A 23,964-nucleotide genomic window follows, 5' to 3' on the forward strand; every position below is an offset into this window, starting at 1 on the left:
CAGAGTGCTGATTGGTGCATTTACAATCCTTGAGCTAGACAGAGTCACAGAGTGCTAGTCCTCCAAGTCTCCACTAGGTTAGCTAGATACAGAGTGCTGATTGGTGCACATACCATCCTCCCCCTAGATATAAACATTCTCCAAGTCCCCATCCTGTTCAGGAACCCAGCTGGCTTCACCCAGTGGATCCTGCACAGGGGCTGCAGGCGGAGCTGCCCGCCAGTCCCGAGCCGCCCCTGCACTCCTCAGCCCTTGGACTGTGGATGGGACCGGCTGCCACGGGGCATCGCAGAGAGGGAGCTCAGACATGGCAGGCTGCAGGTCCCGAGCCCTGTCCCGCCAGAAAGCAGCTAAGGCCTGGGGAGAATTTGAGTGCCGCGCTGGCAGGCCGGCACTGCTGGGGGACCCGGCGCAACCTCCTCAGTTGCTGGCCCAGGTACTGAGCCCCTCACTGACTTGGGCTGGTGGCGCCAGCTGGCCGCTCCGTGTGCTGTGCCCCCGAGCCCGCGCCCGCCCTTGGGAACTTGTACTGGCCGGAGAGTGCAGCCCGCAGCCCCGGTTCCCACCTGCGTCTCTCTCTCCACACCTCCCTACAAGCAGAGCGAGGTGGCTCTGGGCTCAGCCAGCCCAGAGAGGGGCTTCCACGGTGTGGTGGAAGGCTGAAGAGCTCCTCAAGCGCTGTCAGAGTGGACGCCGAGGCCGAGGAGGCGCCAAGAGCGAGGGCTGCTAGCACGTTGTCACCTGTCATTAGGAGGTGAGGCCTTGGGAAGGTGATTAGGTGGTGAGGGCAGAGTCCTCATGAGTGAGATTAGTGCTCTTATATCAGAGATCTAAAATCACTCCCTTCTCCCTTCTATGTGAGGACACAGCAAAATGACTGCTGTCTATGAACCAAGAAGCTCTCTCATCAGACACCAAATTTCCCAGTGCCTTGATTTTGAATTTCCCAGCTTCCAGAATATGAGACATCAATTTCTGTTGTCTGTAAGCTATCCAATTTATGGTATTCTGTTATATCATCACAAGCAGACTATGATAGCTTGTGTATATGTGTAAGTATGCAAAGGAAAAATCCATTTTTCTTTTAACTTTAAAGATTCATCTTAGAAGCTTATAGAAAACCATGAAATAAAAGGTTTTATAAAATTAACAAATTACCCAGGACATTGCCTTGTGGATTAAATTGGAACCAGCATGATTAAATTACTCGAAGTAATGCATTCGTGGGTTAATACTAACTTGCCCTAATAAAATTCAATGGATGTTAAACTCATTTTACTTGGGTATATAGTTAACAATAAATATTATAATTAATTTAAAAATCTGTGGTTTTTTTTTTTTTTTTTTTGAGAAGGTGTGTCACTCTGTCGCCAAGGCTGGAGTGCAATGGCACAATCTCGGCTCGCTGCAACCTCCGCCTCCCAGGTTCAAGCAATTCTCCTGCCTAAGCCTCCAGAGTAGCTGGGACTACAGGTGCACACCACCATGCCTGGCTAATTTTTTGTACTTTTAGTAGAGATGGGGTTTCACCATATTGGTGAGGCTAGTCTCAAACTCCTTACCACAGGCGATCCACCCTCCTTGGCCTCCCAAAGTGCTGGGATTACAGGAGTGCACATGGTAAAACATAGTTTGCATGTGAGACACTGAAAAGTTGTCCCAGGGTGTCTGATTGCCACAACAAATAGTTATTGGAAGCAGAATTTCACATTATTTGGTTTGGAGTACTGTTTTTCTTGAAAGTACAGACATTGTCATCTGTGAACTATTTCCCATGTGGTAGTAGTTTTTAAACATGAACATTTACTGTGAAGGACGAAGAGGTAACCACACATCAGTTGTGATGTTTCTTACTTATTGTACCCATATTTCTTGCCTGCACACTATGAGTCAGGCACAATTTCAGGTTGTCAACAAAACAATCGAATGATAGTTCGAATGAGACTTCTTAGCCTCTCATGAGAAAAAGGAAAAAGGACAGCTGAAGTACATGGAACGATATGAGGTGGTAAACACTGACTACTTCAATTTGGTTCCCGAGGAAGGTCTGTCTGAAGAGATGGTAGGACGAGAATAGTACAAGGAGCTATGCTTTGGGGAAATACAGGCAATGTATATCCTATGAATTGTTATATTGCATTATGTGTGTTTTTAAATATTATAGCTGTATTGAAATTTGTAAATTGAGTAACATTGTTAGTGTAACTGGGAGAATATTACATTTAAGAACTTAAGACCTAAAGCCATAAAATTACTAGAAGAAAACATAAGGAAAACACTACGGGACACTGATGTAGGCAAAGATGTTACGGCTAAGACTGTAAAAGCACAGGTAACAAAACCAAATTTAGACAAATGGGGTGGTATTAAACGAAAAATGTCTTCACCGCAAAGGAAACAATCAACAGAGAAAAGACACAACCTCCAAAATGCGAATAAGTATTTGAAAATCAATAAAAGACATTGTTTATAGGAAAAGTAAGATAAAACAACCAAATGCGCCACTTTAAGGTGCTCAGACAGCAATGATACTACTTTTTGGAGGAAGATGTCAGCACGACAAACATGTTAAATCAGTTTTTATTGCAATACACATACATACAGAATTGAGCCTATATCATGTTTAATGAATTTTTCAAAGTGAGCATCTAAGAACACTGAATTTTTAACTATTAAAATGATGATACATACAATATAATCTATTTTATATTAGTAATCCATTTCAGAATCTTAATTAATTGGTGAAAACCCTTGACCAAAATAATTTCAAATCTATATTAATATTAGAGAGGTAACAATAAAGATATGCTTGCCACCTTTCACATATAATGGAATGTTGTTTTTCAATAATTCTTTTCTCCCAATTATTTTACTAATCATTACTAAGTAAAAATATCCCATTCATGTTTTCTATTATTCAAGTTTTGTGATGTCTCATTTCAGTCCTAAATATTTCTCATGGAAGCATTTTATTTTATTAGCATATAATCAGAAGTATTTTATGATCAAAGATTTTTATTCTTAAATTGTTTCAGTTAACTGTTTTCTGGGTAATTTTTCCTAAAAGAAAATTTCTGTGACTTAAGTTTTTTTTTGTTTTTTTGTTTTTTTGTTTTTTTGTTTTTTTTTTTTTTGTCAAAAGTAATATTATGCCCTTTAAATGAATTTGAAGTTACCTTGAAATAATATTGTCTAATCTCCTATTCAGTACAAAGCTATTCTGACTTCTGTTATTTTTTCATTTTTAATCATGGAATGTGTGTCACATTCTAGACAAGGTCATTCCAATAAAAAATACAAGTTAAGAACTTGTGGATCTAATTGAAATGCAGAGATTCTATCAGTAAAATCAAGAGTAACTGCAAATTTCCAGCTGCCTACTTACCATCTCCATTTGGATGTAAAATTGAACACGTGAACTTAACATGTGAACTCTTTATTTTATTTTATTTTACTTTATTTATTTTTTGAGACAGTGTCTTGCTCTGTCACCCAGGCTGGAGTACAGTGGTGAGATCTCAGCTCACTGCAACCTCCGTCTCCCAGGTTCAAGCCATTCTCCTGCCTCAGCCTCCCAAGTAGCTGAGATCACAGGCATGCACCACCATGCTCGGCTAATTTTCGTATTTTTAGTAGAGACGGGGTTTCACCTTGTGGGTCACTCTGGTCTTGAACTCCTGACCTCAAGTGATCTGCCTGCCTTGGCCTCCCAAAGTGCTGGGATTACAGGCATGAGCCACCATGCCCAGCCGTGAACTCTTGATATTACATTCCAAACATGCTCTTCTTGCATTCTTTCCTATCTCAGCAATGTCAACTACATTCATTCTTCCAGTTTCTCAGGCCAGAAACTTTGGAGTCAACCTTGCCTGCTCCTTTCCTCTTTAATCTATCGGCCTAGTAACAACTCTAGCTACAAAATATATGTAAGATCTAATTCTTTCAATTTCTGCCACTACTACTCTAGTTCAAGTAACCATCAACTCTCACATAAATTATTTTAGTGGCCTCCTAATTGGTCTTCTTGAACCATCTGTAGTTTATTCCCAACACTATAGACAGATGATCTTTTAAACAATGTAAATGAGATCTTATGGTTTCCTTTTTTTTCCCACCCCCAAGATGGAGTCTTGCTCTGTCACCCAGTCTGCAGTGCCATGGCGTGATCTTGGCTCACTGCAACCTCCACCTCCTGGGTTCAAGCCATTCTCCTGCCTCAGCCTCCTGAGTAGCTGGGATTATAGGGGCCTGCCACCGTTCCTGGCTGATTTTTGTATTTTCATTAAAAACGTGGTTTCACCATGTTGGCCAGGGTGGTGTTGAACTCCTGACCTCGTGACTTACCCACCTCGGCCTTCCAAAGTGCTAAGATGACAGGCATCAGCCACCATGCCTGGTCAATCTTGTTCTTTCTTTGTGCAAACCTTCCAATTCCTCCCTCTCTTACTCTGAGTAGACACAAAATACTTTTGAAGACATACATGGCACTAAGAAATGTGACCTTACTGTCCCCTCTCCAACCTCACTTCCTACACTCATTCCCTTGCTGCCTCTATTCTAGTCACACTGTCCCCCTGCTTTCCCTGGAAAACTCTAAGCGAACGTTTTTCTCATGATCATTGTTTTCCATGCCTTCTGCTGAAATACTATTTCCCCAAACAACTGTTTGGCTCATCCCTTTTCTCCTCAAGTCTTCACTTCATTTTCTATTAAATATTACAAAGTTCCCTTACCCAGAGCTACAGAAAGTCAAGTTTAATCTTCCAGTCTGTGAAATTGGTCCAAGATTTCTCACACCAGTCAGAAGTTTAGGGTCTGCATAGCTATATTCACTTCAGACTAGCTGTTTACCAATATGGAGTCCCTTTGGACTCCCTCAGATTTTATAACTCACAAGAGCTATTCTCAGAACTCAGGAAAGCCCTGTAATTACAATTACAGCTTTCTTATAACAAAAATATATAAATTAGAACTAGCTGAGGATGAGACAGTCTTCTCTGTTCTCAGAGATCTATTATCTTCACGACATCTATTGTGCTTATGTATCTATGGAGTATTGCCAATCTAAGAAGCTCACTTGAGCTTTGTATCTCTATTTTTTATTGGGATTTTATTATTATGTATAGGCAAGATGGAATGAATCATTGCTCGCATGGTTAAAATCAGTCTTCAGCTCCTTCCCCTCCGTGGAGGTCAGGATGATATCACATAATTAAAAGTCTCATCCCTCTAATAACATGGACGGTATTTCTGGCAGGGCTAGTTTCTACCCTAAGATGATCAGTGTGGCCATCCCCACCCTGAGTCATTTCATGAGCCTAAGTTATTATATACTCACCATAAGGCATCATGTTAGCATAAGCTATCATGTGTAACACAATAGTCCAAGTGTTTAGAGGTTACATTGCAAGAACAAGAGACAGACAACAATCAGATGTTTTATTATGGACTCCCTCACCATCCCCGTGCCACACACACACTGATACTTACTCACCTGCCATATTTATTTATCCCCATTCCTCATTTTATCATCACTAGCACCTGGTATCATCTGACATATTACATCATTTCTTTATTGATCTTATTTCTTGTCTTTCTCATCAAATAAAAATGGCAAGATAAACAAATTTCTATTTTGTATTTGTTGAATCTCTTATCACTCAAATAATACCTGACCTAGTACACACTTTATAAATATTGGTTGAACGAATGAATGAACCTGTTTTCTAAATTTAGGTCTTCTTATAGCCCTTCTATTCCTTATATTAAAATAGAATTTCATTTAAGTGACATGGAATGGAATCTATAAATATTTTAACGTTTTAAAACTTTTTCAATATATTTTCTTCAAACCTCTTATGACAGTGAAAGATTTCATCTAAACTTTTAGTATATAACTATTAACTATAGCTTCATTTTACTAGATTTTAAAGCTAATTAAAATACATTCTCTCAAAAACTACTATAGCTTACGTAGAAATAACTGTCTCTGAATTCCTAAGGATAATATCAATTCTCATTTTAGGCTTGGGTAGGCAATCCTAGGATTCTATAATTCCAAGAAAACTTTATTTTTGAAGCTAGATGCAGAATTTTTCTTCATATCAGGGCATCCTGAATCAATTGATGTCTTTTTCTTTAATCTGTTCATAAAATGAGTTATCAACTGTGTGCTCAAATATCAATGGCAAGCAAGTAATTTTCTGTAACACAGATGTTAAAGAAAGATACTCTCTGCTTTTTTTGTTGTTAAATTAGCTGTGTCTTAAAACCTTTCAAACCTGCATATGAAGAAAATTCTAATGGGTAATCTATAGAGCATTCTGGTATACTACAAGGTAGAAAAAGAACCTGATACTGATAAAAATAGAGCATATACAACTTCATGGAAAATTTTAATTATTACTTTTTGAAGTCTTTATTTTGTGACGAGAACAAAAACTTCTTTGAGAAACAGCAAAGTCAAGATGCTTAAATTGATCTTATGATTTTGAGATTTAAAAATGTAATGCTTTGGAATTGTGTATAGTGGAAATATGTTGTATTTCACAAAGTATTTAATTGATACAGACAGAATTGTTTCTCTTGCTACTTTGTAAGTCATGAAGATTTCTTCAAATTATAGAATAAAATACTTCATCACTTCAATAGCTATTTCAATCTTTTGAAAACTGTATCCACATCTACAGGCAAAGGAATGTTATTATCTCTAAATTACAATTTGGTATGTCATGAGTTATTTCATAGGACAAAGTTTATTAAATGAGCACCGGCAGTGCTTTGCTCTTGAACTCAAGTACAAGTCATTTCTGTTTAAGTCGCCATTCACAGAGGACAGAAATGAATGTGCAGCTAAAATGGTGCCATAAGTAAATTAGAGCAGAATTAGAAGAAGAGTGGGCAATTTAGGAAAATAAGAATTGCTGTACTGAATCAGACCATTGGTTCTCCTGGTTTAATATCCAACCTCGAGCAGCTATACTTGTTAGTTTCTACAGCTTTAAAAGAAAGAAAAAAGACTACATAATTTACCTAGACAAGTGTCCCATCTGTGATCTAGAGAAATTTTTTTCTTGATCTCTCTCAAATAATACTCTAAAGCAGGAGGTTTCAACCCTGCCATGATATTGGTTTATCTTGAATAGCTCTGATTATTAATAATTCTTATTAAAATATCCCATTCCTCCACAAAATAAACTAGTACATCAAGAAACTATTTGTCTCTAAAGCTCCTGAATTCATGGTTGAACATGTCTGCATCTGTGATAAAATAGGAATATATGGTGCGTATTCAATATAAGTTCTTGATGGCAAAAATCTGCCTCTTGATAACCATATTTTTATTTCTCCTTCCAAATTCTACTGGACTTAGAGACTTTGGCTAAACAAAACAAAGCAAGACAAACTTAGATCTGCTCATACTACTCCAAAATTTCTATCTATTAATAATATACAGAAGATATCTGAATGATGAAGGATTTTTTGTGTTGAACTTTCAGAAAAGTTCAACTAAAGTTTTTTGTATATGATTTTGCATAAGGTTGAATAAGAGCAAGGAATGAATTACTTATCTTTGTCACTTTAATCTTTCGTTTATGTTAGAGAAGGCTGAGAAACTTTATAGTTTCTTGATTATTCTAAATACCTTGAGATCAATATTTCTAAAATATTATGCTCACACTAGCCATTTAGTCAAAAGTTCCTCAAGAGTAGTAAATGCCTACAAGTTCGATTCTAAACAATTTTCCAGGGCTGTTAGACCTTAATGTGATAACACTAATATGCTAAGTACATAAATTCAATGGTATCTCCTTCTATCCTAGAAATAAACAAAACTAGTTTTTTCATCATTATTTGAACGAAGAAGTAGATTAATCATTAATGTCTATGTTAATTCTATCCCTTTTTCTAGCTTTCCCAGCTTTCCTTTCCAGTTCAGTTCCTTATTTCCTCTCTTTCAGTCAGATTGCCATTCCATAAGGTAATTTCCTTTCAAGCACGTAATGACTGCTCCCTCTTCTGAACAATTTGTGGCCCTTTTTTTAGACTTGGTTTATGCTATCTTATGTTGTAGTTCTTTGTTTCCCTGGGTTTTCATGCTTATAAATTCCCCGAGGAAAACTTTGTGTTTCATATTTATATTTCTAGAGCCTAGATCCGTGTCTAACTCATACTAATAACAAAGATATGTTATAAGGAAATCTACAGATGTAGTGACTGTGTAGAGCCACTTTAAAAAAAATTCTGAGTTCCTGCTTGTGTGACTTTGGCATTAATATATTATTGAGTGCTATAAAGGTATCAATGAGCTCAACACTATAGCTATTGAAAAGATAAAGTCAACAATTATCCATTTTCAAATCACAACTATAAATATGGAAAATATCATGAAAAGATAATATAAAAGTTTTGAATGAGTTTAGACACATAAAATTGGAAAATAAAAGAATTCCGAACAGAAGTAACAGCTGGAGCAAAGAGAAGAAATGAAAAAAGGAGGGATTTACTGGGGAACTCTACCTAATTCCTATTGGCTGGGTTTATAAAAAGAATATCTGAAAATAAACTTGGAAATATGGGTGGTACCATGTTCATTAACCTTAATATGAAACCACTGAAGAATTATTGAAAGATTTTTAATTGGTAAACAGATCTAGGAGATGTTAGATAAACTTAAATGTGGGACTGAAAGAAGTTTCCTGGAGTAATGAGATTATTACATAATAAGATTTATAATTAAACTTGGTATTAAACTCAGGAAGTATTAATAAGAGTATATAGAATGAAATAGATAGAAAAGATGTGTAAGTGATATGCTTCCTTATTGTGAAATGATTAGGTCTAAGATAAGGGAAGAGAATGAAACAAAAGTAACACCACCCTTTGAGCACATTTAACTGTGAATGAAGATATATTTTATTGAAATAACAAATTTTTTCTTCCAATATGTTAAGCAGAAATGCATATAAAAAATTCAACTTTAAATTTTAATTCTTACAATTTTAAATAGCATAGTGGTTCTCAGTTCTAAAACCACTAAGCCCAGTTCACTTACGTTTCATATCATCAATATATATCCACATTTTTTCTGTCTTAAACTCTTTAAAGCTCTTGTGAACACTGTTAGAAAACAATATTCTTTTTAATCTAACAATGATTTCAATTTTACTATAATGTCTCTATCTTATTATTTAGGAATCCAAATGGGACTCATAATAATAGCACAAGATGGCCTGTCTTCACAAGCACTGAACAAAAATATCTAACCTTGAATACAGAGTCATCAAGAATATTGACTAAACTACGTGCTCAGCAATGCCGATTCTGGACATCATTTTTTCCAAAAGTCTTGGAAATGACAGGTGTGTGTGTTTTAGTGTTTGGTTATTTAAAAGATGATGGTTTATGTAAAAAAGGGATGAAGGATACTCTCCAAGGCATGATGATGGAGTTACTGTATGTATCTTTGACTTTAAAATAACTTGATTTAATGAATACATTATTTTTAAGACTTTCTTCTATCAAGTTTAGATATGTTTTGAACTCTTACTATATAAGCAGTATTTTAGTAGTTAAATAAAGAAAACTAAAATATAAATTTCACCCCGTGGAAATATGAAATAGAAAAAGGAAACTAAAATAGAACCCTACTTGTTATTCAGAAAATCTTTACGGAATTAATTAATGAGCAAAGAAATAAATATATCAATCATAATGTATAGAACAAAAAAAAGTATGCAAAAATTGGTAAAAACAAATTTATTGATAAATAATAGAACCTTGATTTAAAGGGAGAAAAAATCTCCAAAGTTTACATATTTAAAAACACAATAAAAAATTTCTAAATATTCTGAACTTGGAAATATTTATCTAAGAGTGCACACACACACATTACAAAATATAATATTATATAATATTACATATTTTAAACAAATAGTTATTTAGTTAACTAGTCTTCAGGAAGTGATTGATGAGAAATACGTAAGGAAATACTATCAAAATTTGTTCATTTATTATCTCAATATTCATTATTAAGAAAATATTCGATCCACTTGAGTGATCAAACATGTGTCACCTTAGTTTGATCTTCTCTGACAAATATGACATATATCCAACGCACTGTCTAATTTTTAAAATGTCTGCTGTTTATAATCCATGTGGTTCCTTAAGTGTACTTTCTAAAAGTAATTTTCAGCCATCAGACATATTGCCGGTCAGGTCCTTCAGAGTTTGCTATTCTGTTCATCATGATGCTCTGTAATTTTCAGGCTATATGTTAGGTATCATAATAGAGTAGATGTTTTCCATTTCTTGTTTAGATAAGTTAGGGGCTAGTTTCAACAAATATGGGCATCTCAGAGCTGTGTTTGATTGTTTCATATGTCTTTGGATTATCAGACATTACTCACCAAAATTATAATAATGTCCTCCATCTGCTTGGGAAATGTTTCTGATATACCAGTGCTCTGCGTATTACCAAATGTTCTGTGACATAATATATAACTAGAGATGGGATTCTGCTTCTCTTGGCAGAGCAACAGTGCCGTCCTTGTGTCCTCCGGGTGTAAATAACGATGAGGTAACTCATTAATCTGCCAAGAGACCCAAAGAGATACTATGATTTACCGTATCACATACTACGTATTCTTAATCTTTATTTAAAATATTTTTATATGAGAGGGTTATAATTTGAGATAAAATGAGTGGGTTATTTTAAGTGACTTATTTATTATAAGCCAAGCTGAGCCGTTCTGGTTGAATCACATGTGATCTATTGCAATTTGTGTGATGATACATTAAAATTTGAATGTCAGCATTTTTAAAAACTATCCTTCACAAATTTCTGTTTCCAAGTACTTACCTGTCAGAAAGCAGATTAAATAAACAAACTCCAAAGTTGTTGGCCAGCTGCTGCTCTTTCCCATATCATGTTGAACAAATTCCTAGCTTGTGTAACACTGAGCTCCATGGAAATACTTATCTAGCTGTGGTCTAGGACCATGCATAAGGTTGGGTTCAGTGTGGCTTGAAAATATAATTTTGTATTATACCATTTTTTCTAATTAATTCTCCCATAATAAGGTTTTCATATTATATATATTTTATAATTTAAAGTAAATGCATGATACGATTATTGTAACATGTATTCATTAGTAATAAAAATGTTACATTTGAACAAAGTCAATTTGAAGTTAGAAGGATTTATGTTTTATAAATAAATAGTGTGGACAGATTAAAAAGATTAAGGGCCCATGTTCTTGCCATACCTTACATTTTTCAAGTCACAAAACTTCAAATATTTTAATCTTTAATGTTTTGAGAATGGGTTATTCAGATGACCTGGGCTAAAGTTTTTGGAATTTTTTTTTAAAGCAACTCTATACGTAAAGAAAAATTTCAAAGAATAACTACTAGCTGGCTTTCTTAAAAGGAAAAATGTTTGCGTTACTCAAGATGGAAGCCCAATAAGCTTTGTAAGTACCACCTCAGCAGTAGTTTACATTTGAGCAATAAATGTTCTCAAATAAAATGATTCTTCAGACTTGTTTAAATACACAAATTCTAACGCTTACTTTCAGACCATACTTCAGCACACGGCTATGCTGTTATTGCATGCACCTGCAAGAAATAAAATTCACAATATTTATTTCAAATGTTACAAATTCAAATTTACACAAGAATATAACTATTCAATATTACAATCTCATACCTATTTGAAAAAAGAAAAGGAAGTAGAAAAATGACCCATTGTCAAGGATAATAATATTTTTTCACTAAAAGTGGAGGGGTAAATTTATTTAAAGAACAAAAGTCCTTCGTTTTATCCCAATGAAGAAAAAACGTTAGATTCAATAATTCCTCCTTTGACCTTTGAATAAATCATGCTTGCCAACACTAAAAACCACGTGTAAATTTAAGGGCCAAAATACCCTTTGGACTGGTTACTTTGAGAGTCATTTACTACTATTTGCTAATCAGCAAGATTGTCAGTCAAAGATGAGGGAGTACAAAGGTGATTTTGAGAAAGTAATGATACTAGCTTATTGTCTTAATATGCCTGAATTATAAATTCCTCATTAAAAGCAAAACAAAACAAATAAACAAGTGGCTTTAAATAACTTAGTAATCAAGTTAAATTAACTGTTTCACTTTAAATTACATGAAGTCTTCACAAAGCCTAGCCTGAGTTTATACAGTTCACTCTATGATCTTACCCTATACTCAAAATTACAACAGAACAATTAATGATTGAAATTTATTGCATAAAGAAGTATGCATTCATTGACAAGTTTAATAACTGATCAAAAACAGAAAAATAATAATGTGATGGAGACAGAAGAGATTTTCAGTGAACACTCAAATACATGAAGAATGTTGTTGTGTCTTAATTATGATGGCAAACATAATTAAATATCAGTATAATCTCTTCTATCTTCACTTCCACTAGCAATTGTGGGTTAATTCACCTCTGCATTCTCTTCTGCTAGGGTCTGAATGTTTGTGTCCCCCTAAAATTCATATGTTGACATCCTAATCACTAAGGTGCTGGTATTAGAAGGCAAATCCTTAGAGAGGTGATGAGTTCATGGAGACAAAGCCCATTCAAAAGGGATTAATGTTCTAAAAAAGAAAAAAAAAAAAATTCCTGAGAGAACTCCCCCATTCCTCCATGTGAGAACACAGCAATGAGACTGCCACCTATGAACCAGAAAGCAGGTTCTTATCAGACACCAGTCTACTGTTGCTTGATCTTAGATGGAAGTCTAATCTGCTGGAAAGCCTCCTCAACTGTGAAAAATAAATTTCTGTTGTACATAAGCTACCCAGTATGTGATGGTTTATTATGGTAGTGTGAATGGACTAAAATATTTTCTAATTCCTTAGACTTTATTAAATAGACTTGGCTCTGGTGAAAATTTACTCAGTGTCCTTTTTGGCTAGACAAAACGCAACAACCACACACACAAAAAAACTTATCATTATTATTTTCACAGGAGAGAAAACAGTTTTTTTTTTTTCAAATGAGACAATACATGCAAAACAAAGATCACAAAGAAGTGAACTGAAAAAGTTATGCCAATATGTTTATAAATTTACTATTTCACAAATTGCCTTCCATGACTCTTCCTTCTCTTTACCCTGTGAGACATTAAACAAAAAACTGATTCCCATCTTTTCTATCTCCGCAAAACCCACACACAAAGCAAGTTGTCTCTGTGTTACAATCACAACAAGACTTGGTGACATCTGAAATAATTTTAAAGCAGTGAAATCACTCATATTACTGAGTTGGTTAAAAAGGATATTATTGTTGATTTAAAATTGGGCATAGAAAACTGAAGAATAAAAATATAACAGATTAATAGGTCATATGTATCTAGGTGAATATATATATGTAATGTATTCATACTTATATGTAGAGCCTCTAACCTTTTATTAGATTTATGTCCTATTAATATGCTTTGAAAATTTATACTAAAACTACTAGCCTAGGTATAAAGTACTATCCTTTTTCCAAGGAATACTCAGGTCAACAATATGAGTTGCTACATTTAATTATGCACATTGTATCATACAAATTCACATTTTCTGTGTGTGTTTACCACTCATCCATTAGGCAATTATTTTTAGAAAATAAAAACTTTATTATTTGTCATACCACATAAAAATTTATAATCTGCCAGCTTTTAACTGTTTTATGCATACTGAGCCATTTGGTCTTTTGCAGAATTTTCTTTATTTTTTTATATACTTTAAGTTCTGGGATACATGTGCAGAACGTGCAGTTTTGTTACATAGGTATACGTGTGCCATGGTGGCTTGTTGAGCCTATCAACTCATCATCTAGGTTTTAAGCCTTGCTTCCATTAGCTGTATGACCTGATGCTCTCCCTCTCCTCACTCTCCACCCCCGACTGGCCCCAGTGTGTATTGTTCCCCTCCCTGTGTCCATGTGTTCTCATTGTTCGGCTCCCACTTGTGAGTGAGAACAGGCAGTGTTTGCTTTTCTGTTCCTGTGTTAGTTGTGTTAGTTTGCTGATGGTGGTGGCTTCCAGCTTCATCCATGTCTCTGCAAAGGACATTATCTCATACCTTTTTATAACTGCATAGTATTCCGTGGTATATATGTACCACATTTTCTTTATCCAGTCTTATCATCGATAGGTTTTTGGGTTGGTTTCATATCTTTACTATTGTAAATAGTACTGCATTAAACATACATGTGCGTGGGCTTTATTTATTTATTTGAGACAAAATTTCACTCTTGTTGCCTAGGCTGGAGTGCAATGATGTGATCTCGGCTCACTGCAACCTCCATCTCCTGGGTTCAAGCGATTTTCCTGCCTCAGCCTCCGGAGTAACTGGGATTACAGGCATATGCCACCACACCCAGCTAATTTTGTATTTTTAGTAGAGACGGAGTTTCTCTATGCTGGTCAGGCTGATCTTGAACTCCTGACCTCAGGTGATCTGCCTACCTTGGCCTCCCAAAGTGCAGGGCTTACAGGCGTGAGCCACTGCACCTGGCCATACATGGGTTTATAGTTGGATAATTTATATTCCTTTGGGTATACACCCAGTAATGGGATTGCTGGGTCAAATGGTATTTCTGGTTCTAGATCCTTGAGGAATTGCCACACTGTCTTCCACAATGGTTGAACTAATTTATATTCCCACCAATAGTGTAAAAGCATTCCTATTTCTCCACAGCCTCACCAGTATCTACTGCTTCTTGACTTTATAATAATTGCCTTTCTGACTGGTGTGAGATGGTATCTCATTGTGGTTTTGATTTTTGTTTCTCTAATTGTCAGTGATGTTAAGCCTTTTTTCGTATGTTTTTTGGCAGCATAAATGTCTTCTTTTGAGAAGTGTCTGTTCATATCATTTGCCCAACTTTGATGGGGTTCTTTGCTTTTCTCTTATAATTTTGTTTAAATTCCTTGTAGATTCTGGATATTAGACCTTTGTCAGATGGATAGATTGCAAAAATTTTCTCTCATTCTGTAGATTGTCTATTCACTCTGATGATACTTTATTTTGCTGTGCAGAAGCTCTTCAGTTTAACTATACCCACATTTGTCAATTTTGGCTTTGGCTGCAATTGCTTTTGGCATTTTTGTCATGAAGTCTTTGCCCGTGCCTTTGTCCTGAATGGTACTGCTTAGGTTTTCTTCTAGAATTGTTATTTGAGGTTTTACCATCAAGTCTTTAATCCATCTTGAGTTAATCTTTGTATAAAGTGTAAGGAAGGGGTCCAGTTTCAGCTTTCTGCATATGGCTAACCAGTTTTCTCAGCACCATTTATTAGATAGGGAATCCTTTCCCCATTGCTTGTTTTTTCAGGTTTGTCAAAGAACAAATGGTTGTAGATGTGTGGTGTTATTTCTGAGGTTTCTGTTCTGTGTCATTGGTCTATATGCCTCTTTTGGTACTAATACCATGCTGTTTTAGTTACTGTAGCCTTGTATAGTTTGAAGTCAGGTAGCGTGATACCTACTGCTTTGTTCTTTTCGTTTAAGATTGTTTTGGCTATGCAGGCTCTTTTTTGGTACCATATTAAATTTAAAGTAGATTTTTCTAATTCTGTGAAGAAATTCAATGGTGGTTTAATGGGAATAGCATTGAATCTATAAATTAATTTGGGCAGTATGACCATTTTCATGATATTGATTCTTCCTATCCACGAGGATGAAATGTTTTTCCATTTGTTTGTGTACTTTTAGTTCTTTGAGTAGTGGTTTGTAGTTCTCCTTGAAGAGGTCTTTCACATCCTTTGTTAGCTGTGTTCCTACATATTTCATTCTCTTTGTAGCAATTGTGAATGGGAGTTCATTCATGATTTGGCTCTCTGCTTGTCTATTATTGGCATATAAGAATGCTTGTGATTTCTGCACATTGATTTTGTATCCTAAGACTTTGCTGAATTTGCTTACCAGCTTCAGGAGGTTTTGGGCTGAGATGATGGGGTTTTCTAAACATAGAATCATGTTGTCTACAAACAGAAACAACTTGACTTCCTTTCGTTTTATTTGAATACCCTTTCTTTCTCTTGTCTGGTTGCCCTGGCCAGAACTTCCAATATTGTATGAATAGGAGTGGTGAGGGAGGGCATTCTTGTCTTGTGCCGGTTTTCAAAGGGAATGTTTCCAGCTTTTGCCCATTTAATATGATATTGGCTATGAGTTTGTCATAAATAGCTCTTATTAGTTTGAGATACATTCCATCAATACCTAGTTTGTTGAGACTTTTTAACATGAGTGGATGTTGAATTTTATCAAAGGCCATTTCCCTTGCAGAATTTTCAAAGTTTCTTTTCCTAGAGAGTGGAAAATGTACTCGCATCCATAGTACGAGATTAATATGTTGTCAAAATTAAAATGAGTATGAGTAATGCTGGTATAATCCCCTCTCCAAAATACCACTTAACGTTTTTATTAAAGTCAACATAATTATTTTGCAGGTTGGGAGGGCGACTGGTTTGCAAAATGTTTATTAATGAAAACTAATGTGAAATGTTCCTAATAGCAATTATCCATGAAAATATAAAAAATGGAAAGAGAAAAAAAAATTCTAAATAGACATTTGTGGTGGTTTTAAATGGGTTATCTTTCCTAGGTAGTTGACAGTTAACTAGTTTCTGAATGTTTTTCAGGACATCAGATGTATAACAAGATACCTAATATAAATATAATTTATCATTTAAAAAATCTTTTTTGTCAACGAATTTGGTAACATTTACAGAGCCTATACACTGTTGCTGTGAGCCAGGAACTGCACTAGCAGCCAGAGGTGCACAGATGAAAATGACAGGGTCTGCTTACTCACAGTGAAGTGGAGTCAGGGCCCAGGACCATGAAAAACTTTTAAGAAGAGAAGATACCTGCTCTGAATCTCAATGTGAAGGCAAAGTGGATAAGCAGGAACCAGAGATGAAGTGTCTTGTGTATCATGCTAAGGAATTTAAATTATATCCTAAGTAAAGCCATTTAGTAATTTTAAATGGGAAACCGATATGTTCTGGTTATTGTCATAAATGTATAAGCTTTTACTATATTCACAAGTTTTATTTTTTACCTTTGTCTTCTTAGAGTATGTAAGACTATTATATGGCATCAACATGATAATTTCATTTCTGAGGTAGGATTGTTCTTCCAAATAGCTTCTTTGGTTTGCTGGTTCATTCGCATCAGGAATATATTCACTTCTCTTATATTTATTTTATTTATGCTTTAAAAATTAATCTAAAATTGCTTTTTCTTGTTTTAGTGTAAAAGTATTTACTAGTAAATCTGCCTCTGAATGCAAATTTGGAAATATCATCTATGTTTGCATAAACAGTTGACTCTGGAAAACACCCCAGGGGTTAGGGGCACCAACCCTTGCACAGTTGAAAATATGCCTGTAACTCTCGAATCTCCAAAAATTTAACTACTGATTAAGTTGACTAATTAAGCCTACTTGACTGGACCTTACCAATAACATAAACATTTGATTACCATATATTATGAATAATATTTGTATTATATACTATATTATTATAATAAAGTAAGCTGTTGTAAAGAAAATGAAAATCATAAGATAGAGAAATTGAGTGGAAGTTGATTATCATAAAGGTTTTCATACTTGTCATCTTCACATTGAGTAGGCTGAGGAGGAGGAGGGGAAAAGGAGCTGTTGGTCTTGCTGTCTCTGGAATGACAGAAGTGGAAGAAAATCCACATATAAGTGGATTTGTGCACTTCAGACTCCTGTTGTTCAAGGTCAACTGTGTATATATTTTTTACTTTTTCTTTTGAACATTTGTACTTGTAAATTTGCTTTGCTCTTGTACACAGAGATTTGCTTTGGAGAAACTTGTTTTTTAATATCTCTATACATATGTGTAAGTTATAAACATTCACAAACTGTCTTAAGTATTAGATAATCTTTTTAACTGATATGTTTATTTGAAATGTGGCTTATTAGCAACATGGACTCTCAGTAACTGATATGTTTATTTGATCTTTTGACATCTTGACATGAAATTTATTTTATAAAAAATAAATTATACAGTTTCCTATTTTACATATTTATATATTAAATGCAAATTTAATAAGTTCTATTGGGGTGATAATTAATGTAACAACACATTATTTTTAACACATTGCTTTTCTTTGGCAAAAGTAAACCATCCGTCTCTAAGGTTACATATGTTTTAAATCAACTATATTCTTACTACATAGTTATATGAATAAGGTCCTCAATGTCCTTATTTATTTCTGCTCTATTTTTATTTAAGAAATAATAAAGATGCATGAAATTCTACAATCATGAAGATATTTCTCTGAAAAAGTTATGAGAATTGTAAGCTTTATTAATATTGAAGATCTAAAATCCTATTAATATATACTTATTTGCTCATTTATTTCTGGGCCTTGATTGTTACCATGCCTGCTATACATGTTGCCAACTCTTGATTTGTTTCTTTTATTTACATTTCTGCTATATATTTGCCTTTGTTCTTTTATTTTCATTCCTCTATATTACTGTATTTTACATGTATTATTTAAATGCCATCAGCTGAGGTCAATGGATAAATACTATGTGACCTATTGTTGATATTATGAATTAAGACACTTTTTATACATATTATTATATAATATGATCATTGGAGTATGCATAAAGAGGACTTTATATTTACTCTCTACATAAGAATCTGGAAAGGTCAATCAATTGATTCATCATTTTTCTTGATAACATATAATTAAAACCGTAATATATTATGGTAATCTTTCCATTTTGTTCACAGTGTCCAAAACACAAAATGTTACCACTATAAAGAAAAGAAGATAATAAAAAAACTCTTTCTGCAAGTTAGGGTTCTTTATTTCTAAAATTAATTTTTATCTTCTTTAAAGAAAATGTCACATCAATATTTGACCTGTGAATTTAGTATCAAGCCTCCACTTTCCTTTTCGCTCTACACATTTCCTTTTCTTCTCTCATTCAGAATTTGATTAGTTTTCCTTTTCTTATAAAAAATATTTATACTTAGAGAATGACAATCAAAGTTGCTATTATCATTACATTTATGGACTTTCAGACACCATGAGGCATGAAAAGAAACATCAGTGGCAGCGTTATTCTTCCTTCATATCTCTGAATTCATACAAAATATATATTGATTCCTTCACAATAAGTACATTGAGTTAGAAGCCTGCATTTTGGTTGAGGTTACAATTCTAAGAAACTTGTATTGTTTGAGAATTATGACCGTTCTACAATATAATTATGTTTTAATCAATTGTAAAGCAAATACATTGTCTACCATAAAGGTCTTTATTCCCTCAAATTTTAAATAAGTTAAAATTTGCTAATCAAGTTTAATCTCTGTTTATAATGTGCCAGCCCTCAGTTTTTTATTATGATGGTCCAACCATTTAAGTTAGATGGTTTTTAATCATGAATATTGCTGATGTTGATAATAATACGAAAATTGAGTTGTGACTAGATTTTGTCTTCTTAGTAATAAACAAGCCAATATGAAATAAGAAGAGAAAAGAAAGAGAGGAGGACTAAGAAAAGAAGAAGATGAAAGAGGAAAACTTTTAATTTTGAATTTGATTTATTTCAAACTCAAAATTTTATTTACTTTTTATGGCGTATTCGCTTTCTCCAGATTTTGTTAGAAAATAATTAAACGTTTCATATTTTATTGTCTTAATCAGTGCGCCCCCTATTTCTTTTTTTTTTTTTGAGGCGGAGTCTGGCTCTGTCGCCCGGACTGGAGTGCAGTGGCCAGATCTCAGCTCACTGCAAGCTCCGCCTCCTGGGTTTACGCCATTCTCCTGCCTCAGCCTCCCGAGTAGCTGGGACTACAGGCACCCGCCACCTCGCCCGGCTAGTTTTTGTATTTTTAGTAGAGACGGGGTTTCACCGTGTTAGCCAGGATGGTCTCGATCTCCTGACCTCGTGATCCGCCCGTCTCGGCCTCCCAAAGTGCTGGGATTACAGGCTTGAGCCACCACGCCCGGCCGCGCCCCCTATTTCTAAAGCAGAATAGTATTTAGATTTATAGAGCATTTGTGCACTTAAAATCATTTAAATTGTATAGACATTTGATTATGGCACATAGGAAATAAATGTAAATTTATATAAATCAGTGAATTTGGTATTATTCCATGAACAAGAAAAGAAAAATCAGATCTAGGACACTTTCTATAAGGATTAAAATTCATGGTCTAAATTTTAAATTACGAAAAATTTATTTATCAAGAAAAGTTTTTTCTGGACTTTAGAGTTTTAACTTTATATAAGTAACATTGAAAACAGCATGTATTTATTTTTTAAAAGACCAGAAAAGTGGATGATTTGGTATGATATATAACATCTTTCTTCCACATGTTATCTTTTTTGACCCTTTATAGAAGTTCTATTATTCACACACAAAAAATTAGTGATTATAGTGATTAACCTTTTTAAAAGCCATTTTACATGAAAGTGAAACATTTTATGTAAACTTTCAAATATTTTTCCAATATCCAAGCATTATGAACATTTCAAACCTAAATATATCCTAAATTACAAGGGATATTGTAATGTCTGTACAAATATTTAAGTATTTTTATTTTTGTACTAGCTTAAAATGAGTCACTACATTTTCTCCTCCAAAGTAATATCTTACAAAGTTTAATTAATTTCAAAGATCTCTAACTGAAAAGTATGTATTAGAAGAGTTGCCAGTCCCTACTTTCAGTATACATGAAATTACTTAAAATTTTTTGGTAGCTTAGCATTCTAAAAATTTAAAAAGTAAGAAAACCACAGTTACATGTAATGCTTATTATGCCTTAAAATTTTTTGGTAGCTTAGCATTCTAAAAGTTTAAAAAGTAAGAAAACCACAGTTATATGTAATGCTTATTATGCCTTCATATCAGGAACAGAAATATGTGTCTTAAAACATGGTAATTTAATAGATTTTACTGTTCATAATCTGTATTTTTTAACAATACACTTCCAAATAAATCAGAATTTCAAAGTTCTTGCAGTATATAGACCATTTGTGGTTCACCGCCTCACACTATTCCTGCCTACACACTCCTTTCTCCTAACACATGCATATACTTTGCAAACTACTTTTGAAAACAGAAATTATCTTAATCATCTTTCTATTTTACAACCCAGTTAATAAACTGCTTTCACAGTAAGTGGCTGAAACAATGACTAAACATTGTTTCCTATTAAAATGTATTGACCAGGGATGGTGACTCATGACCGTATTCCCAGCACTTTGGGAGGCCGAGGCGGGCGGATCACCTGGGGTCAGGAGGTCGAGACCAGCTTGGCCAACCAACATGGTGAAACCTCATCTCTACCAAAAATACAAAAATTAGCCAAGCATGGTGGTGACGCGTCTGTAATCCAGCTGCTCGGGAGTATGAGGCGGGAGAATCTCTTGAACCCAGGAGGCAGAGGTTGCAGTGAGCTGAGATGGCGCCATTGCACTCCAGTCTGGGTGGCGAGAGTGAAACTCTGTCTCAAAAAATAATAATAAAATAATGTATTATAATAAGGGTAAAATCTATGTGGAATGACAATTACAAAGTTATCCTTATGCATTAATAAATACAGTATGCCCTTTGTATTTATGGATTACACATCCATGGATTAACCTAACCATGAGTCAAAAACATTTGATAAATAAATGCATCTATACTAAACATATACAGACTTTTTTTTCTTGTGATTATTCCCTAAACAATATAATAAACATTTATAGAGCACTTTCATTATATTAGGTATAAATTATCTAGGGATGTGCATAGCTTATATGAAAATGTTATGCCATTTTACATAAGGGACTTGAGTATCTGAGGATTTTGGTATCCCTGAGAGGTCCTAGAACCAACTCCCCACAAATACTAAGGATGACTGTATTCATATATAATTTTCATCAGAAATAATTATGTTTTATAACTATATATGTAAATTAGACCATTAAATGAAATTTATGTTATTTTAAAACGGGTCAAGAGAAGAGCACAATATCTACATATCTTCTTGAAAACTAAAGAAAATATACGTAATGTAATTATGCATAATACAATATATAAACTCATTTTCTATTTTATATGTTACACTTTATATAAATTATATATATTATTTGCATTGTCACATAATCTGTAAAGATTTTATTAAAATCTCTTTTCAGGCAGAGAGAGCTAATAATAAAGAATAAAGAATAAATGAAAAAAGAAAATAATGCTGTACAGTGTAGTTAGAGAAAATGGCTTTTGTATTCTAAATTGTTTTTCAATTAATGAAACAGATTAAAATTTAGATTAATACAACTTAGTCTATGTTTTACAGGAAATATTGATGAAGCAGAATGGGAGTGGAAAGCAGGATTCCATCGCTGGAGCAATTACATGATGGACTGGAAAAATCAATTTAACGATTACACTAGCAAGAAAGAAAGTTGTGTGGGTCTCTAATTAATAGATTCACCCTTTATAGAACATTTATTTTCCTTTAGATCAAGGCAAAAATATCAGGAGCTTTCTTACACACCTACTAAGAAAGCTATTGTAGCTGAAACAAAAATGCTGGAAGGATAATATCAATTCCTCACATCTTTAACTTAGTATTTTACCTAGCATTTCAAAACCCAAATGGCTAGAACGTGTTTAATTAAATTTCACAATATACAGTTCTACAGCTAATTATATGCATATTAATACAATGTCCTGCTTCAATTTATTTCTTAATAAATTTAAGTTTTTTCCACCCAAAATTATCAGTGGTCTGCTTTTAGTCACATATATTTTCATTACCACTTGTAAAAAGGTATCTTTTTTAAATGAATTAAATTTTGAAACACTGTACACCATAGTTTACAATATTGTTTCCTAATTAAAATATGAATTTAATGTCAATATGAGATATTAAAATAAGCACAGAAAATCATTGGTCTCTTTGTTTTTTTATATAAAGGCAAGAAAGAATCTTAAAATGAGAGACTCAGTCACTTTAAAACACTTTATAATAGAAACAGAATGCTGCTACCAAGAAACAAAATGTAAAATAATGTAATTATTTACGGAATGTCTTCAAATTATATTCTTCATTCGACTCTTGCTCTCCCTCACCTCCTCTTTTCTCAACTATCCACAAACATGTATATATGTGAATTACCTTTCCTGTAATTCAAAAATTTTAAAAACCTGGATGCGTAGAAGTCTAAAGTTAGGTTGTGTACCATCTGAGACAGGGCAACCCTTGCCTGGACCCAGAAATATTAACATATTAGTAGGAAAATTGTTCAAAATGGTTGTACTTTCTGTAGACAAACTATCTTATTTTTGCAATTAAAAAAATTACAGAGCTGCATTTATTAGCATGCTTGGCAAGGGAATATATGCCATTGAATAAATTCACTGAGTAGTTTACTAAAGGAGAGAAGTCAAGATATTTTAAATTGCAGAACAAAGGAGTGTATATTATTTATGCTAATTAAGCATTGAAAATTTGCACTCAGGATAGGACAAATTGAATTTATAGGTCTGTATACTGACGGTTAAAGCATGCCCTATCGTTTCTTTCCCTTTTTTTTGAGACAGAGTCTCCCTCTGTCACTCAGGCTGGAGTGCAATGGCACAATCTCAACTCACTGCAACTTCCGCCTCTCAGATTCAAGCAATCCTCCTGCTCCTGCCTCAGCCTCCCGAATAGCTGGGATTACAGGTGTGTGCTACCACACACGGCTAATTTTTGTATTTTTAGCAGATACAGGGTTTCACCACGTTGGCCATGCTGGTCTCGAACTCCTGGCCTCGAGTTATCTGCCTGCCTTGGCCTCACAAAGTGCTGGAATTACAGGAGTGAGCCACTGTGCCTGGCCACATGCCCCACTGTTTACTGGTCAAAAAGTGTCTCTAGTTAGATTTAGTATGTGTCTGTCGTCAGCACTCACTCACTC

General features: G+C 34.3%; 1 protein-coding gene across 2 annotated transcripts in view; it reads left to right on the top strand.

Annotated features, from left to right (window-relative positions):
* The window catches only part of BCHE (butyrylcholinesterase), a 69,107-nt gene extending 46,155 nt beyond the window's left edge, over nt 1-22,952 (top strand). The window contains exons 4-5 of one of the 2 annotated variants that reach the window (XR_001002070.1): nt 9,196-9,362; nt 22,356-22,944. Coding sequence is in view for 1 of the 2 variants with exons in the window: in XM_011944628.1 (XP_011800018.1) it covers nt 9,196-9,362; nt 22,356-22,480 (292 nt within the window). In the remaining variant the exon portion in view is untranslated. Of the gene's footprint in view, nt 1-9,195; nt 9,363-22,355 lie in introns of both variants that reach the window. The other variant, XM_011944628.1, reaches the window with a different exon arrangement.
* The last annotated feature ends 1,012 nt before the right edge of the window (nt 22,953-23,964 follow it).

This window comes from Colobus angolensis, unplaced genomic scaffold, assembly GCF_000951035.1.
Source record: "Colobus angolensis palliatus isolate OR3802 unplaced genomic scaffold, Cang.pa_1.0 Scaffold234, whole genome shotgun sequence".
Classification (NCBI taxonomy): Eukaryota; Metazoa; Chordata; class Mammalia; order Primates; family Cercopithecidae; genus Colobus; species Colobus angolensis.